We start from the raw sequence: 18675 nt of genomic DNA, 5'->3' as shown, positions 1-18675 counted from the left end.
ATAGTTCTTCCATCATCGGAAGTGTTTGACTTTTGTAACTCAATGTTTTGGTTAGTCCCTAAAAGATTATATCAAACACATCGGATGTTATTATCCTAATAAGATAGGGTGGTGTTATCCATACACTCTGGTTTATCTTTTACATATTCTCTGTTAATTTTAGTCATTTGATCCTCTTGAATTCATTCTATATGACGACTGGTAATTAAAAGAAGTGTGTGGACAGCATCACCCATAAAAGAGGTGTATGGGACATACGCCTTGATACAAAGCCAATCTCCGTTGTATGCTCTTACTGCATGGCAATCAAAGTACCTGCTAATGAATAGAACTTGCACGGCATATTTGGACAGATACAGTTACAAATTATATTTATATATACTAAAACCCATTACTGTTCATGATCTTCTCCATGTTTTACCTTTTTTTTCTTTCAACTAAAAAAAAAAAAAACTGAGATGAGCCTCTTTCACTTTTTAATAATTCGTATATGTATGAGTTTATCTTCGGTAGTCCAGTCTATTCAAGTAGTTCGACTGTATAAGCAATCATCAGGGTTAGAATCCTTAGAATCAATCTTTACTTTTTAGTTTCCAAACTTCTCAGTAGTTCCAATTTGTTGAAGAAAAATTGGTACATAATGTGCTATTTAACATTCTGTCTAGTTTTTCTTCTCGCCTAGGAATCATTTGCTCCTCATTGTGCTTCTCCTAAAAACATTGGGTTCGTTTAAAAGTGTTTTTAAAATGATTGAAATCGTTAGAGAAAATATTGGTTCTAAACGAGCTTGTGCATGACTACACTTGGGAACCAGCAATTTGCGATTCGGTAATGGGTATGTTCTCGAATTGTGATTCGGTTGCTATGAGGTCTTCAGTTTTCGCCCCTTTGGTTGTTCTATTATTGAAGTATTTTTTTTAGGATTCACTTGCATTTTACTAAATATTGTTTCTAAAAACATTTTTGCAAAATACACTTTCAGCCATTTTAAAAGTAATTACAAACGAGCCCGATATTGTTTGCAAAAAGCACTTTTCATAGAAGCATATAAAAAAGCATATCTATTCATAATACTTTTTGAAAGCACTTTCATTCAAATCATGTTGGAATTTTCATTAAAAACCATGTGTTTTTTTCACGTGAAGAAGTACTTTAAATATTTTTATTTTTTCAACTGATGTCAAAAGCTCTTTTGTTCTCTAAAAGTGCTTTTAACAAATTTAGATGCAGTCCAAACAGGTCCTTCATGAGATTAAAACATTTCCTTTACAGCCAAAATTTGGTTTCCCGCTCAAGCATCTACCGTATCGTCGTTTTTCTACTAAAACGACTGCGTATTCGGTTTACTGTTCCTTAATTCCACATTTGCATCTCCCTTCTCTGCAACCCAAGTCCGTCTCTTTCTCCTCCTGCAAATGCGATGGCATCTGAACGGAGCTCCGGCGACCCAATCGCCGACTACGGCAAAACGCAGCGCATCGTCCTCCTCCTAGGCCTCAACCCACTCCTCCACCTCCAAAACCCAGCTCCATTTCTCACAGCCTTCCTCGCCGCCGTCAAAACCATCCTCTCTTTCCCTCCTCTCTCCGCCTCTCTCTTCGCCTTCAGACCCTTCTTCTCCTCCCTCTCTCCGCTGCTCTCCTCCTCCAAGCTCCCCACTTCTCTCTCCCTCTCTTTCCACCTCCCCGGCCCCACTTTCAATTCCCTCTCCCAAACCCTCAATTCCCTCCCCGCATTTCGCCTCGACCCGGCATCGCCGCCCCGGGCTTCGTGCTTCGCCGCCTCCTTGCGCCAGCTCGTGCACGATATGAATTGCAGATATTTTTCCGGATGGAGATACTACAATCAGAGGTTGGTGCAAGTATTGCTGAATCTACAAAACAGAAGTCTGTAAAACAGATTTGCTCCTTTTTGGAGAAAATTCGATGTCATCTGGAGGGCTTCTTTGGTGACTGGAGTGTAATGATTATGTTGAAAAGATCATAAAAAGCAGGTAATAAATCTGTACCACTGTTGAAAACCCCTACCCTTGAAATTATTCTTTACTTTATATAATGGATGTTTTACTGAGGCATTATGGCTTTCGCTGAAAGGCTATATAGCACACGCTACATTCAGTCTATCGTTCATGTCTCAACAAATACACATTTCCGGTGCCACTGTGTTCCACTTTCATGTGGGATATTACTACCTATCTAACAAATCATGTCCTACTTACCTTTGCAACAATGCTAAATAAGGAAAGTGGTTGTCTTTAAAATCTTAGATGAGTTAAAGTGTCTTTCCTTATCAGTGTAGATTAACAGGATATAGGCCAGTTATGCGCACATCGTACCCATGTTTTTCTGAACGAGTGTGGAATATGTTTATACAACTTTTGCAATGTGCCAATAGTGTATGTCTACAGTATGATCCTTGAAACGATGTTGCTTAAATAATCCGTTCCTGGAATTAGTTTTCCGGAAGTACATGTGCGGGCAATCAATTTTTGTTTGAGATGGAAAATTAACTTAAGCAGATAGATTAATCTTTGAATTTGGAATTTTTCAGGTACTGTGAGACACTTGAAGATGTGGTTCGCAAAATCTATAAGAAAATGGATTTGTTGCTGTTTGCTGATGAGGAAGAACTCCCTAATAGTTTACTCAACAGTTAGGATAGCAATCGATCCTGTAAAGAAAAACCGAAGAGTGTCGAAGTGGATGGAAGTTATAGAATCTGGGATTCATTACCAGCAGTAGGTGAGTCTCTTCGTCCGCTGAAAACTGATATTGGAAGACCGAGCGCTGAAGAGATCAAACAAAAGGACGACCATGCTCGCAAGTTACTTGAAGTTCAAGAGAGGAGAGAGAGGGCTCGGAGGTTCGCTTCATCCACAAGATGGATGCCCGATCTGCAGAGAATTTGGGCCCCAAAACAGCTGAAACCATTGAAACCAAAGTCAAATCCACTTCGAAAGCTGTTTAAAAGGAAGGATCATGGAGGTTCATGTGATGACAGAGTATGTGAAACCCCAATGACAGGAATCAAACGTTCATGCTCGCAACGCAGCTGGGATGACGATGAAAATTACCGAGAATACAGTAGCCAGCGGTGCGGAAAAAGCATATACATACCAAAAGCAGCAGAAAAAAACCATTTAAAGTGCAAGTTTCTGTTGTTTAACTCTAATTGTCATTAATTTTGTGTAAAACATTTCCTTTTTTTTTTTTTTTTTTTTTTAATTTGCAACATGAAATTGTTGGTATCACTGAGCCACTATTCCATTTGTTCAGTTCTATACATTTCCGAATTCGAACAAAAAAATTATTAATAAAAATGTGTGATTTTTTACTTTCCGGAACCGTCACATCCCTCTTGAATTTTTCATGCTAGAGAAACTTCAATTAGGTAATCCGATCTCGTTTTTCGTAGGGCACATGCTATATCATTTGTAGACCACATCTCACCAAAACATGAGACTTTATGTATTTTAGTCTCATCCAACTTTGCATTGGTCTCTTTAATATGCTAGTTGCCCTTAAGTGGCAGTCATACTGAAGTTTTTCAAAAAGATTTGACATTCTATTTGCATGCACTGGATATTAAACATGTTGGTCTAAACCAGTGTTTAAAATATCGATATAGTTGGAAAGTCTTCGATGGAAATTTACAATGGGGTAAGTACTCATTCAGATTTAGTTGAAATTAAAGAAAAAATTTATAAAAAAAATTCTACAGTTCGAAATCTGCAATAGGTATTAGCAAAATTTTGTAATTAATCGGTAAATATTGTAACACGCCCCGACCCTGATATTCCTCGAATACCAGGAAGACACATGCTGGCCGACACCCGAGGGTGACGAAAGCCATTAATTGATACAAAAGCTAAGAATAAGAAATAAGTAAGTGTTATGAATTTAAAAACTAAGAGTTAAAAGTTTTAGGAACGTGCTCAGAGCATACAACTAAATCTAATCACTAAAAAGAATTAAGATAAAATTTAATGAGTAAAGGAGTGAGTCCTACATCGAGAGGATCCGAAGATGCTGCTGCGAAAGTGTCTTCACGCCGGGATTAGGTGCCTTGATTCTAAGTCCTGAATGGGGGGGCAAAACAAAGGTGAGTGGACCAAGTTTATATATACAATAATAATAAAACAATTATCAACATACTAACCCCCAAAGTTTATATAAATGAAAACTACTAGCATAATAAGTGATGGATTTAATAAAAATCCTAGTATGCCAAAAATATCTCAAACGCCATAACGCGGAAAAACATCGCGGAAATCAAAACAGTAAACGCATCATAAATCGTCTCGTAAACGCAGTGTGCTGCTAGAAAGATCACTGAATAAATATAACTCCCGGCCCAATGCTTGCACCTCAGTCTCTGTGCCCGTAGCCAGAGATAACTCCCTCTTGGCCCACTGCCTGTCTCCGTGTCCCTCAGCCTTTCGCTAGGGATTATTTCTCCCGGCCTAAATGCCAACACCAGTTCCTTGCCCCAGGCGGCATAGTGTCTACTAGGTATGCACAAATAGTTACGTCTCTCTAAAAAAAACCACTTCATAGCATAGGTTACCGATCATCGTCTACACTATAAAGAGGGGGTTCAAAAACATATTCTAGCATCCTATCGTCATCTATCAGATAGTCTACCAGTTCATGGTTTTAATAGAAAATACGATATATTAAAATATAGCTCAATATAGGCTAACAAATAATTCCTCACCAAAACCCGAGACGATAATCAATATATTAAATCATCAAGCTTCACATAAATCAAATCATAAATTCGTAGGCATGCTAATCATTTATGCAATTAAATTATCAAATCATGTAATTCTAGAAGGGGTCCACTCGCAATACTTAGTTGCCAAAAGCTGTGCCACTAGCGAAGATGGAAACGTCACAATAATTGCCCCTAAACACATAAAGAGTCCAATAAATAAAACTATATAATAACAATTGAATTTGGGAAAACGGACATTGGAAACGGATTTAGAACGTTGAATTACCCTAAGAAGGGTCCCGGACGAAAACCCGAAAAGTCAACCCTAAAATCAACGTTGACCGGGGGTCAACGGTCAAATTAGGTCAAACGGGTTTTAGGCTTGAAATCCGGATTAGGGTTTAGGTTTAAATAAAATAGGGGATTTGGGATTGGATGGGTTTAGGGTTTTAAAGGATTTTAGGAACCTAGGATTTTGGGTTAAAATGGTTTTAGGGTGAGAATTGGGGTTTGGGCTTTAGCCCAAACACACACATACTACAAATACACACACACACACGGCATGCATGTGCATGCATAAACACATACACACCTAACATACACACCCACGGGCACAAAATCACAAGGCCTTAAGGCCTTAATAAAAATAAATAAAGAAAAACAGGGCTTTAAGCCCTTTTTAAAAACCACCGGCCCAAGGCCCTTTATAGGGTTTTAAAACCAAATTATAAAACTTAAAACTAAAGGCTAGGGTTTTGGGCTTAAGACAACACGGGCCTAAGGTCCGAGGGAGAGGGAAAGGCCGGGTGGCCTGTTGCCAAGGAAGAAGAAGGCCGGAAATTCGGCCGGAAAACCACCCCACTTTAAACAGCCATAACTTTGTCACTACTCAACGAAATCAAGCGAGACAAAAACGAAAGTTGTATTCCTGGAAGAGACGAAGAGAATGATACCTCACACGACGTCTGAATCGCCGTGGTTTGGCCTGAAATTTCCTCGAAAGCCTCGGAGGTCGCCGGAAACTGGGTAAGATTCAAATGAGTATAACTTCTTCAATACTCAATTAAATTGAGTGAAACAAAAATAAAAGTTATAGTAATTGACGGGACGAAGAGATTGATACCTTTCAAGCCGGCCAACGCGCCGTGGTTTGGCAGGAAATGGCTTCGAAAGCCGTCGGACTTGCCGGAGGTTATTTTCTTGGTTTCGCCGAGTTGCACAGAGGCAAGAGGAAGAGGAAAGGGACGTGGTTTAGATGATGATTGCGTCTTCCTCGAGCAGGGAGTGCAGCTGGGTGTGAGTGTGATCATAGAGAAGAGAGGAATAGAAGTATACGGGAAAGGGGAAAGGGAAGAGGAGAGGAAGAAAGAGAGAAGAGGGCTCGGGGACAAAATCAGGGGAGTGGGTCCCCTTGGATCACCATTTAAGACCAAAAACAAATTTTAAAAGGAAGATAAATTCCCAAACTTGATGAAAATACAAAAATACCATTTATGTACGGTAAATCTTGGGACGGGTTGTTACATATTGTCTATATTCATTGTTTTCTTGTATCTTGCCGATATAGGGTGAAGTTTGCATTTCATCCTTCTTTTGCTTATGGACCCTTAATTTTAAGGATATTTCAACGAAAATATCGACAATGTCGTGGATATTTTAAACACTGTTGACTGGTCTAAACTAAACTTACCCAAACCCATTTTCACATCACCACAATCCAATTCATGAGAGCCGTTACTTGCTAAATGTTGCCCCATACACGAGTCATTAACTCGTTTAGAAAGTGTTTTTAAATGACTGAAACCACTTGAGAAAATATTTTTGAGCTCCAAAAGCACTTGAAGTGTTTCATAAAAAAAGCATTAGTTTCAATGCTTTTGAAGGATTAACTTGCATTTTTACTAAAAATCAGTTGTATAAACATTTTTTTTTAAATCGCTTTCAGTAATTTGAAAGCAATCCCAAAACGTGTTCTAAATTTTATCTGAAATTTTTTGCGGACTGCGAAATTAAAGCATCGTGATTATCTCGAAGCCCTTGGCCAATGGCCACCTCAGCTAAAATCCAAGATGTATATAGCAGCCAGCAATTTTGGTTACAAGCATATTCCATTTGGTTTCTATCCACAAACTTCCAAAACGTTCAATTGAACGTGCTTCCAGCACAGTGAATTTTTTTTTTGACGATGATAAGGATGTGTTGATTCCCCACATTGTTTCATGATTATCTCATCTACAGATGATACAGCTATGACCTTTCATCAGACTTTTTGTCAAATTTGATGGCTTTTTTCACTTAATTAAGCAGTTAAGGTCACGCTTCATTATAACTATCTAGTTTCTAGTTTCGGGATCTCTCAATTAGCATGTTATAATTCTCTCTAGAAGTAATTTTTCTTTAAATATTATTTTGGAAGTGCCCTTAAACAAGTAAAGGAGCTTTAATGGATTTTTAGTTTGAAAAAACATTTAAAGTATTTTCTGAAAAAAACACACGAAACAGCTCAAGTGTTTTTTTTCAAAAACACTTGCATTCTTATGAAAAATATAAGAAGCGCTTACGTGTGTAAGTAGTTTTTGAAAAAAGCATTTCCAACCCGACCTAACTTAATCGGCGTTTTATGTGAAACTTCTTGGACTAAACAGGCCCTAGCTAACTTGATTGACGAGGTTCCAAGCTGAAGACTGGCACCCATTTCTAACCCGCAGAACACGTCTGTCATACTTTTCTTCCCCTAAACCTTAACGGATAAGTCCCCTGCACCTATAAGTACAAGTCCACTCCCAAGCACTTTGAACAACAACCCAAAAAAACATACAAAAATGGCATCCAAAACACAAACCATAGCCCTAACGCTGTCCCTCTTGATCCTCATTTCTTCATGCAAGTCCTCCCAAGCCGCCGGAATCGCGACGTATTGGGGCCAAAACGGCAATGAAGGAACCCTAGCAGATGCTTGCAACTCAGGCAACTACCAGTTTGTTAACATAGCTTTCCTCACTACTTTCGGAAACAACCAAACCCCTGTCCTAAACCTCGCCGGCCACTGCGACCCCTCTAGTGGTACTTGCACGGGGCTGAGTGCCGACATCAGAACCTGCCAATCAAAAAACATAAAAGTCCTCCTCTCGATTGGAGGGGCCGCCGGAAGTTACTCTCTCACTTCAGCTGATGATGCAAGGCAAGTTGCTGATTACATCTGGAACAACTTCTTAGGTGGTCAGTCCGCTTCGCGCCCGCTTGGGGACGCGGTTTTGGACGGCGTTGATTTCGACATTGAGGCGGGTGGTGCGCAGTTCTATGATGAGCTCGCCAGGTCACTCAACGGACACAACGGACAGGCAAAAAGGGTCTATTTAGCCGCAGCTCCACAATGTCCGATCCCGGATGCTCACCTAGACGGCGCTATCCAAACCGGTTTATTTGACTACGTTTGGGTTCAGTTCTACAACAACCCCCCATGCCAGTATGCAGACGGTAATGCCGACGCTCTTTTGAGCAGTTGGAACCAATGGGCCTCGGTTCCGGCCACCCAGGTGTTCTTGGGTATACCGGCAGCTCCTGAGGCCGCTCCGGGCGGCGGATTTATTCCTGCTGACGCTCTCAAGTCACAAGTTCTTCCAACGATTAAGAAATCGCCCAAGTACGGAGGAATTATGCTCTGGGGCAGGCAGTATGACATTGTCAACGGCTATAGTGCATCCATTAAGGACAGCATCTAATTAACTTCTCTGCCTCAATGGATGATACTACTTATAATAAAGTGCGTTAGGGATGATGACGCATCATTCCTAACCTTTTGAATAAAACATGCATATGTATTTTTGGAGAGATCTTTTACTGATCCGGAATTCGGATGGTACAACACATATTATATAAGTGGAGATAGACTTAAAATATAAAAAATTTCTCTTTATATAATGACATGTGGTATAACACTTTGTATTTGTGATACGTTGAAAATTTCTTGTACTTTTTACGATAAAACATGTCATTGCATATGCTAATTTTTGAAATTGAATAAAATATAGTTGCACATAAACGGTTATCTGATGTAGTTATGAAATGAAGTTATAGGTCCAAATAAATTGTCATGTATCATTGTCAATGGTTTTACATGATTGGCAGGCACTGTGTGCATGAAGGCTGGCTAGCTCATATTGTAAAGGCTAGCCTTTGGATGAAACTACCACGGCTGAGATGGTACTACGGTATAATCTAATAATTTCTTGGAGAGATCGCATTTAATGTCTCAAAAAAATTTGAGATGATTTCTTGGAGGGATTGCATTTAATGTCTCAAAAAATTTCGAGCGGTACTATGGATATTTTGAATATTTTAACTGTTAGAATTTGATTTTTATATTTCTAAACAAAGATTTAACGGTTAAAATACATAGAGTACCGAGTGTAAGAATGTGAGTATGAGATAGAGGAGTTTTAGGACCGGATATATGTGTTCAATTGGATAGAAAAGTCTTGTTAATAAAAGGAATGCTAATCCCTTATGAAGAGGGATTTTGTACAGCATGAAGATCAGAACAAGGAGACAAGAATTTGTTTCCTACATGGATTTTGATAGGGAATCCTAATCAGTTATGGTAAAGATTATATGTATATATATAGTGGCCTCTCTTCTCACAGGGGAACGCTCAGATTCTGGACTTAATCCTATTTATAAGTCGAGCTCTTGATAACCTGCGAGAGAAGAGAAGGTGCACTGAAAGTTTGCTGCTATGGCTTCGGGTTCTGCTACAAGTGCAGGTATGTTCTTCTTGCTGTGTTTCTCAGATACATAAATTGAATATTTCTCTCTAAGTTGTAGTTCATGTTTTGGTCTTGATGATTATGATTAAGGGTCTTACATGTGGTATCAGAGCCACAAGACTTATCAACATGAATTCAATCTGTAAAGAAGAAATTTTGTATGTTACTATAAAAAAAAAAAAAAAAAAAAAAAATTTTTACTCTTATGAAGAATCGAAGTCTGGTTCTGGAGGAAATAAAAGAAGCGTTGGTGATAATGAACCGTCAAAGGAACCCTTAAGTCATTATCGAGTGAAGGTTTTCCAGAATTGAAGAAAGCAATGCTTTCTTCTATAAACATCGATCTGGGTTTTTCCTTTCCAAAACTAAAATCTTCTATTTTCAAATTCTAAATCGCTTCCGCTGCCCGATTCGTGAATTTGAGTTATAAAGATTAAAAGGTATGTTGTTAATTGCTTTGAATCTTTTGGTGAAATGTAAAGATGAATGTGTTTACTTTCCCAGTTCATCGACTGCAAATGTAAGTCATATGCAGATGTATTTTGATCTTTTAAATTAGAGATACAGACATTATTAACCATTCGGTGCTTTCTTTGATCACTTTCAAAATGCCTTTTAAATGTATGAGACACCATTAAACCATTTGGTGTCTAAGGATATATGGCAGATATCAGCAGATCGTTTTTCAAGTTCTTGCTTAATCATTCCACTCTATGTATGCTTATCAACAGATTGTTGATTAAGACTATATATATGGGTCTGTGATTATAGTCATGATGTGCACGGTGATGTTGAGATGAAATCAGGAACTAATAAGTTCAAATTGTGATTTCATTGCAGGTTCATCATCTGCAATATCGTTCCGGACTATGAACTTGGCAAACATTCCTGTTCTCACAGGGGGAAGCAACTACAAGAAATGGAGACGTGAGATTGGGCTCTTATTGACACTCAATGACTTTGACATAGCCCTTGAAACTCCCAAGCCGATTCTGACTGATCAAAGTACAAGGGCTGAGAAAGCTGATGCAGAGAGATGGGTCAGAGCAAACAAAGTGGCACTTTCTATACTTGAAAGTGCCATGACTGATACTGTTCGCGGTGGAATCAAGAAGCATGAACTAGCTATTGATTATTTGCAAGCAATTGAAAGAAAGTTCAAAGAATCTCAGAAGGCAGAAATCAGTCACTATATGGCAATGCTGACCACATACAAGATTGAGGGCATAGGGTCAATCAGAGACCATATCTTGAAAATGACTGATGCAGCTGAGAAATTAAATTCTTTAGATGTTAATATTGGTGAAAAACAGTTAGTTTTTATGATCCTTCAAGCTCTTCCAAACAAATATAGTCAGTTAAAGGTGTCTTACAACACTCAAGACAAGAACTGGGATGTTGATGAGCTAATAGCACAGTGCGTTCAAGAAGAGGCTAGACAGAAGCAAGAAAGAGGGAAAGAAACTGAAACGGTGCATTTTGTGCAACCAGACAAGGGGAAGAAATCATTCAAATCATTCTCTGGACACTCTGGTAAGAACAACAATCCCAAGGTAACCTCTTTTAAGTCTAATGCATCTATCAAAGTAAAGGACTCTATTAAAGGATCTAACAATCTTATGGTCAAAACTAAAAATATTGCCAAACTAAGATGTTTTTTCTGCAAAACTAAAGGACACTTGAGAAAAGATTGTCAAGTTTTTCAGGACTATCTTAAAAGTAAGGGTGTAGAAAATGTCAATGTCTGTGTTGAGTCTAATTTGATTGAAATCCCTGTGAATTCTTGGTGGTTTGACACCGGTTGCTCAGTTCACATTTCAAATTCTTTGGAGGGTTTTGTGAAATCAAAACAAACTGGTTTTAAAAATTATAATGTCTTTGTGGGAGAAGGTACTAAAGTTGCGGTAGAAGCTATAGGTATGGTGTGTTTAAAATTGTCTTCTGGTTTTACACTAAAACTAAAGGATGTGCTTTATGTGCCTAAAATGAGGAGAAATCTGATCTCTGCTTCAAGAATTGTCAAAGACGGTTTTGCTTTTCTAGGTGATGATGAAAGTTTAAAAATTTTTGAAAAGAACCACCTAGATTGTGTTTTGGGAACTGCTTTTTTGAATGACAATCTGTGGTGTCTGAATTGTACTTTGGAATCCCCAAATCAACATGTTTTAAACATAAGCACTAAGAGGATGAACTGCAGTGATGATTCTTTCCTCCTTTGGCACAAGAGGTTAGGCCACATATCCAAAGAAAGAGTTTTAAAACTGTCCAAAGCTCAGTTGATCCCTGAATTAAATCTTGCTACTGCAATTGAGTGTGTTGATTGTGCAAAAGGGAAGATGACTAATTCTAGAAAGTTAGATGCCAAAAGGAGTCAGAATTTGCTAGAGATTATACACACTGACATCTGCGGTCCTTTTCCAACCAAAACTATTTGCGGTAATTCTTATTTTGTCAACTTTATTGATGATTTTTCAAGGTTTTGTTACACTTATTTAATCAGTGAGAAATCATTAATGTATTAGAAAGGGAAGATGTTTTTGGGGTTGCCGGCCACTCCTGAGGTGGCCAGAAGTGGGTATATTGTGGCTGCTTTGCTGAATTCGGAAATTCTACTGGTGATAAAGAAGTCGTCGAAGTATGGTGGTGTGATGTTAGGGTCCGAGTTTTGTGATGATAAAAATGGATATAGTTATTCCATCATCGGAAGAGTTTGACTTTTGTAACTCAACGTTTTGGTTTCCCTAAAAGATTATATCAAATAAATCGGATGTCATTATCCTAATAAGATAGGTGATGCTATATATACATTTTGTTTTTTCTTTCACATATCTTCAGTTAATTTTTGTCTTTTGATCATCTTTAATTTATTCGATCTGACGGTTAAAAATTGGGAGGAGTGAGTGAAAAATAAAAAGAGTGTATGGACAGCATCACCTATGAGACATTGTCAATTTGATAATTATTCAAGCGAATGTTGTTTAATTTTGTTTATAGAAAACTTCATTTTAATCCTTGGCAAAGATGACTTTTTGATTAAAACCATGAGTAAGATCAAAATCTAATTTTAGTCCCTTGATACATTAATAGCCTCATTTATTAATTATATTTTGATTTTTAATTATTTATCTTTTTCTTTCTAATTTTTAATGTATTAATTTTATTTCATTATAATTTTTATTTTCATTTCATTCATCGTAATATATTTTGTTGTGAACATTTAGATAAACTAATTTTTGTTATACAATATATTTCGATGGACTTTATCTTCTTCATTTAGGTATATTAAATTCATTATAATACATTTCGGTGCATACATTTAGGTACATACATTTCGGTACATACATTTCGATACAAACATTTAGGTACATTAATTCAATATAATACATTTGCGGTACTAACATTTCGGTGCATACATTTCGGTACACACATTTAGGTACACTAATTTAATATTAAAACATTTCGGTGCATATATTTAGGTACATACATTTCGGTACTAACATTTAGGTACATTAATTGAGTCTTTCAAATTTGAAGAATGTTAAATAAAATTAATAAATTAAAAAACTCTTTTTTGGTCAAAAAATAAATTAAAATTTGTGTATTAATAAATTTAAATATTTAATGGGAGACATTAAATAAAATGCACATTAATTATTTTGAATTAAGGACACATTAGGGACTAAAATCAATATTTAATCTAACATCAGATTTTTTTAAAATTTTAATCTTCTTGAAGGATTAAAGTTCAAAAACCCCTTTTGTTTAAGATAGTCTGTATCAACAATTTTTGTTTGACTTTTGACCTTTGTTAATAAACAAAAAATCTGCCTCATTTCGTAGAGACCGGTTCAAGCCCAAACCACAAACCATGTGTAGAATCACGTCATACGTAGAATAACTTTCACAAGAGCACGGAACCTAGTCCCGTGCTGATCTGATGTGAGATCTACCTTAGTCAGTGTTAAACGGCCACACGACAAACGGTAAGCGGCGGATATTAGAATGTGAGTGTGACGATCTGTTTCCTCAATCGAACTATTAAAAAAATTTAGACAGTTTGCATTCAAACTGCCAAATTTATACTTTAACAACTTACAGTTCTAAAACATACGCCAAAATTAACTAGGGGGAAATCGGAAACAAAAAGAAGCACATTGATAGGATCACAAAAGTGTGCAACAGAAGAAAAAAAACAACCAAAGGAAGAAAGTATCACGACAATTCCGCTGGAAGTACAACACAAAAGCTATCATTTGAAACTTTTGTAGTGTAGACGAAGAAATCTATGTTACGAGGGCGATTGTTCCATCTCCGTTGCACCTAAATTTTGCGCACTTGAATTTTGTGAGTGGATTGGAGCCGCCAAATGGGTTGCCTGCCACTTTGAACGAGTGCGACCTCTTCTCCTGCCTTTACCAATCCTTGCTCCTGCAAACAGAACAACAGAAAATGAACCATCAGTGCTGGCATGGTTGAATAGCATACGTCGCCATAAATTTAGGAAATCTGCAGCAAAACATCACCTTCAGCACAGTCAAGGCATTGCTAAAGCTTGTTTCAGAATCTTCTGTGAACTCCATGTATATATTGGACATACGCCTTGATACAAAGCCAATCTCCGTTGTATGCTCTTACTGCATGGCAATCAAAGTACTTGCTAATGAATAGAACTTTCACAGCATATTTTGACTGATACAGTTACAAATTTTAACTAAATGCCTTTGTGACAGGTAAATTGAAAACTCACTCATTCGTGAAGGCAAATATGATCCCGGTAGGTCGGTAATGGCTCGATAGAATAGCCATAAAACCAGTTTTGGTAAAGACAACGATTGAGGTACCAAGAGTATTGGACATCATGGTTGCATGGTAAGCAAACATCTCACTATGTGGTTGTGCAGAAATAAAGACTTCAGAGTCAGTTGTAACCGAATGAATTTGCAACCAATTCTATTATGACACTTTTAGTGTACTAGGCCGTGGTTCTGGCACACAGACAAATTTTGGCCATGATAAGGCTGTGTTGATTCTCCACGTTTTGTTTCATGATTATCTCATCTACTGACTATACATATAGCTATGACGTTCATCAGATTGTTTGTCAAATTTGATATTTTATTTCACCTTGGTTAAGGTCACGCTTAATAACTATTTAGCTTTTAGTTTTGGAATCTCTCAAATAGCATGCTATATTTCTCTCTGGAAGTAATTTTCCATTAATTATGTGTTTGTTGGAAGTGTCTTTAAAACAAGTGTTTTTAGGTTGAAAAAACACTTAAAAGTGCTTTCTAAAAAAAAGCACACGCTAAGCACCTTGAGTGTGTTTTCTAAAAACGCTTGCATTCTTACGAAAAATATTAAAAGCACTTATGAGTGGTTTTTGAAAAAAGAATTTCCAACACGACCTAACTTAATTGACAAATTTCTAAGTTGTCAAGTGAAACTTGGCCTAAACAGGCCCTAACTTGGTTCACGCGGTTCCATGCATGCAGAAGACTGGCACCTATTTTGTACCCGCAAGACACGTCTGTCATACTTCTCTTCCCCTAAACCTTCATCGACAAGTCCCCTGTAGGGGTGGGCGCGGTGCGCTTCGGTGCGGTTTCGAGTGAAACCGCAACCGAAACCAAATTTTTTTGCGGTGCGGTTCGGTGCGGTTTTGAAGCCAAAACTGAAATGAAACCAAACCGTTTGGTTTGGTGCGGTACGGTTTCAAACGGTTTCGGTTCGATTTTTGAAAAAAAAAATGTATAATTTAAAATATACACCTATTTGTCTTATTTTTCTCATATATTAATCAATGAACATGCAGCAAAAACAGCAACAACAATGCAGCAAAATTGCAAAAAAAAAGAACTGCATCAAAATTGCACCGAAACTGCAAAAAAAATGCCCCAAAACTGTAGAAATAACTTAGCACCATTACGAGGTAAACCATACAACACATTATAAATTATAATGGTAGTAAGGATTGAACCTTTTCAATGAAATGCTTTGTCAAATTGTCAAGAGCCTGAATTTGGACATTTTTCAGGTACTGTGAGACACTTGAAGATGTGGTTCACAAAATCTATACGAAAATGGATTTGTTACTGTTTGCTGATGAGGAAGAACTCCCTAATAGTTTACTCAACAGTGAGGATAGCAATCGATCCTGTAAAGAAAAACCGAAGAGTGTCGAAGTGGATGGAAGTTATAGAATCTGGGACTCATTACAAGCAGAAGGTGAGTCTCTTCGTCCGTTGAAAACTGATATTGGAAGACCAAGCGTCGAAGAGATCAAACAATAGGACGACCATGCTCGCAAGTTACTTGAAGCTCAAGAGAGGAGAGAGAGGGCTTGGAGATTCGCTTCATCCACAAGATGGATGCCCGATCTGCAGAGAGTTTGGGCCCCCAAACGGCTGAAACCATTGAAACCAAAGTCAAATCCGCTTCGAAAGCTGTTTAAAAGGAAGGATCATAGAGGTTCATGCGATGACAGAGTCTGTGAAACCCCAATGACAGGAATCAAACGTTCATGCTCGCAACGCAGCTGGGATGACGATGAAGATTACCGAGAATACAGTAGCCAGCCGTGCGGCTCTGTTTCGAAAGCATTGTTCCAGGATGATGAGCAGTGAACTGGAACTACATCGAGACATGGAAAAAGCATATACATACCAAAAGCAGCTGGACATAACCATTTAAAGTGCAAGCTTCTGTTGTTTAACTCTAATTGTCTTATAAATTTTCTGTAAAACAGTTAACATTCATCTAGTGATATCTGCTCTGTTCTATACATTTCCGAATTCGAAAATGTGTGATTTTTTATTTGTCGGAAGCGTCACACCCCTCTTGAATCTTTCCACACTAGAGAAACTTCGATTAGGTACTGATCACGTTGTTCTCAGGGCACATGCTATATTATTTTTAGATCACATTTATGAAAACACGAGAATTCATGTATTTTAGTATTCTCCAACCCTACATTTGTTTGTTTAATATGTGTTGCCCTAAGTGGCAGTTCTATCAAAATTTCTCTGAAAGATTTGACATTCCATTTGCATGCACCGGATAGTAAATATAAACTCTAAACTAAACTAACCCAAACCCATTTTCACATCACCACAATCCAATTCATGAGAACCATTACTAGCTAAATGTTGCCCCATACACAAGTAATTAAACTCGTTTAAGAAGTTTTTTTTAAATGACCGGAAACGTTTTTAAAAAAAAAATATTTCTAAAAATGTTTTCAATCATTTAAAAATACTTCCTAAATATACCCTAAATTTTATTCGAAAGTTTTTTTCCGACTGCGAAATTAAAGCATCGTGATTAGACCGAAGTCCCTGGCCAATGGCCATCCTCAGCTAAAAGCATATTCCATTTGGTTTCTATCTACGAGCTTCCCAAACGTTCATGTGATGTGATGTGATGATAAGGAGAGATTTTGGTTTCTATCTACGAACTTTCCAAAACATTCATGTGATGTGATGGTAAGGAGAGATTTTTCAGAAATACGGATCGGTACATCAAGTGTAATAATATAATTGGTTGGAAACTTAAAAAAAAAAATCAACCAATTTTATTATAACACTTTGTACCGGACTGTATTTCTACACACTGAAAATTTTTGGTGATGATACAGCTGTGTTGATTCTCCACGTATTGTCTCATCAGATTTTTTTTTTTTGGCAAATTTGATGGCTTTTTAGTTTCGGAATCTCTCAATTAGCATGCTATAATTCTCTCTAGAAGTAATTTTTTATAAAATATCAGTTGGAAGTGCCTTCAAAACAATTAAAAGAACTTTGAAATCATAAAAAATTCAGTGATTTTAGGTTGAAAAAATATTTTAAGTGCTTTCTGAAAAAACACACGCCAAACACCTCAAGTTTTTTTTTTTATAAAACCACTTGCATTTTTATGAAAATATAAGAAGCGCTTATGTGTGAAAGTGGTTTTGGAAAATGCATTTTCAACACGACCTAATTTAATTGACGTGTTCTAAGTTGTAAAGTGAAACTTGGACTAAATAAACAGGCCCTAACGTGATTGACGCGGTTGCAAGCAGAAGACTCTTACCTGCAGAACACGTCTGTCATACTTTTCTTCCCCTAAACCTTAACCGATAAGTCCCCTGCACCTATAAGTACATGTCCACTCCCAAGCACTTTGAACAACAACCCAAAAAAACATATAAAAATGGCATCCAAAACACAAACCCTAGCCCTAACGCTGTCCCTCTTGATCCTCATTTCTTCATGCAAGTCCTCCCAAGCCGCCGGAATTGCGGTCTATTGGGGCCAAAACGGAAACGAAGGAACCCTAGCAGATGCTTGCAACTCAGGCAACTACCAGTTTGTTAACATAGCTTTCCTCACTACTTTCGGAAACAACCAAACCCCTGTCCTAAACCTCGCCGGCCACTGCGACCCCGCTAGTGGTACTTGCACCGGGCTGAGTGCCGACATCAGAACCTGCCAATCAAAAAACATAAAAGTCCTCCTCTCGATTGGAGGGGCCGCCGGAAGTTACTCTCTCACTTCAGCTGATGATGCAAGGCAAGTTGCTGATTACATCTGGAACAACTTCTTAGGTGGTCAGTCAGCTTCGCGCCCGCTTGGGGACGCGGTTTTGGACGGCGTTGATTTCGACATTGAGGCGGGTGGTGCGCAGTTCTATGATGAGCTCGCCAAGTCACTCAACGGACACAACGGACAGGCAAAAACGGTCTATTTAGCCGCAGCTCCACAATGTCCGATCCCGGATGCTCACCTAGACGGCGCTATCCAAACCGGTTTATTTGACTACGTTTGGGTCCAGTTCTACAACAACCCCCAATGCCAGTATGCAGACGGTAATGCCGACGCTCTTTTGAGCAGTTGGAACCAATGGGCCTCGGTTCCGGCCACCCAGGTGTTCATGGGGTTACCGGCAGCTCCTGAGGCCGCTCCGAGCGGCGGATTTATTCCTGCTGACGCTCTCAAGTCACAAGTTCTTCCAACGATTAAGAATTCGCCCAAGTACGGAGGAGTTATGCTTTGGAACAGGTTCTATGACAACGGTTATAGTGCATCCATTAAGGACAGCATCTAATTAACTTCTCTGCCTCAATTGATGCTACTACTATAATAAAGTGTATTAGGGATGATGACGCATCATTCCTTACCTTTTGAATAAAACATGCATATGTATTTTTCGGAGA

General features: G+C 38.1%; 3 protein-coding genes and 1 long non-coding RNA gene across 6 annotated transcripts in view; 3 read left to right on the top strand and 1 right to left on the bottom strand.

The window, feature by feature from the left end:
• The window catches only part of LOC126617191 (acidic endochitinase SE2-like), a 20080-nt gene extending 11531 nt beyond the window's left edge, over positions 1–8549 (top strand). The window contains exon 2 of the mRNA XM_050285228.1: positions 8513–8549. The gene's annotated coding sequence lies outside the window, so the exon portion shown is untranslated. The remainder of the gene's footprint in view (positions 1–8512) is intronic.
• LOC126617048 (uncharacterized) overlaps positions 1–16155 on the top strand; it is a 33595-nt gene extending 17440 nt beyond the window's left edge. The window contains exons 4-5 of the mRNA XM_050285120.1: positions 2930–2984; positions 15951–16155. Of these exons, the coding sequence (XP_050141077.1) occupies positions 2930–2984; positions 15951–16105 (210 nt within the window). The 3' untranslated portion in view covers positions 16106–16155. The remainder of the gene's footprint in view (positions 1–2929; positions 2985–15950) is intronic.
• Positions 1–18675, top strand: part of LOC126617172 (acidic endochitinase-like) — a 20572-nt gene extending 1897 nt beyond the window's left edge. The window contains exons 2-3 of one of the 3 annotated variants that reach the window (XM_050285218.1): positions 7933–8252; positions 18387–18675. In XM_050285218.1, coding sequence (XP_050141175.1) covers positions 7933–8252; positions 18387–18566 — 500 coding nt within the window. In that variant the 3' untranslated portion in view covers positions 18567–18675. Of the gene's footprint in view, positions 1–7495; positions 8550–18386 lie in introns of those variants that run through there. The other 2 variants (XM_050285214.1, XM_050285221.1) reach the window with 2 other exon arrangements.
• On the bottom strand, positions 13759–14244 carry LOC126617257 (uncharacterized). Its single transcript, XR_007621309.1, has 3 exons — positions 14230–14244; positions 14006–14116; positions 13759–13910 (listed from the first exon to the last, which is right to left on the bottom strand). It is a non-coding gene; the product is annotated as an uncharacterized LOC126617257 (long non-coding RNA).

The sequence above is a fragment of the Malus sylvestris genome, chromosome 1 (genome assembly GCF_916048215.2).
Source record: "Malus sylvestris chromosome 1, drMalSylv7.2, whole genome shotgun sequence".
NCBI classification, from domain to species: Eukaryota; Viridiplantae; Streptophyta; class Magnoliopsida; order Rosales; family Rosaceae; genus Malus; species Malus sylvestris.
Note: the sequence above shows the minus strand (reverse complement) of the source record. Positions and strands in the feature narration are given on the sequence as shown.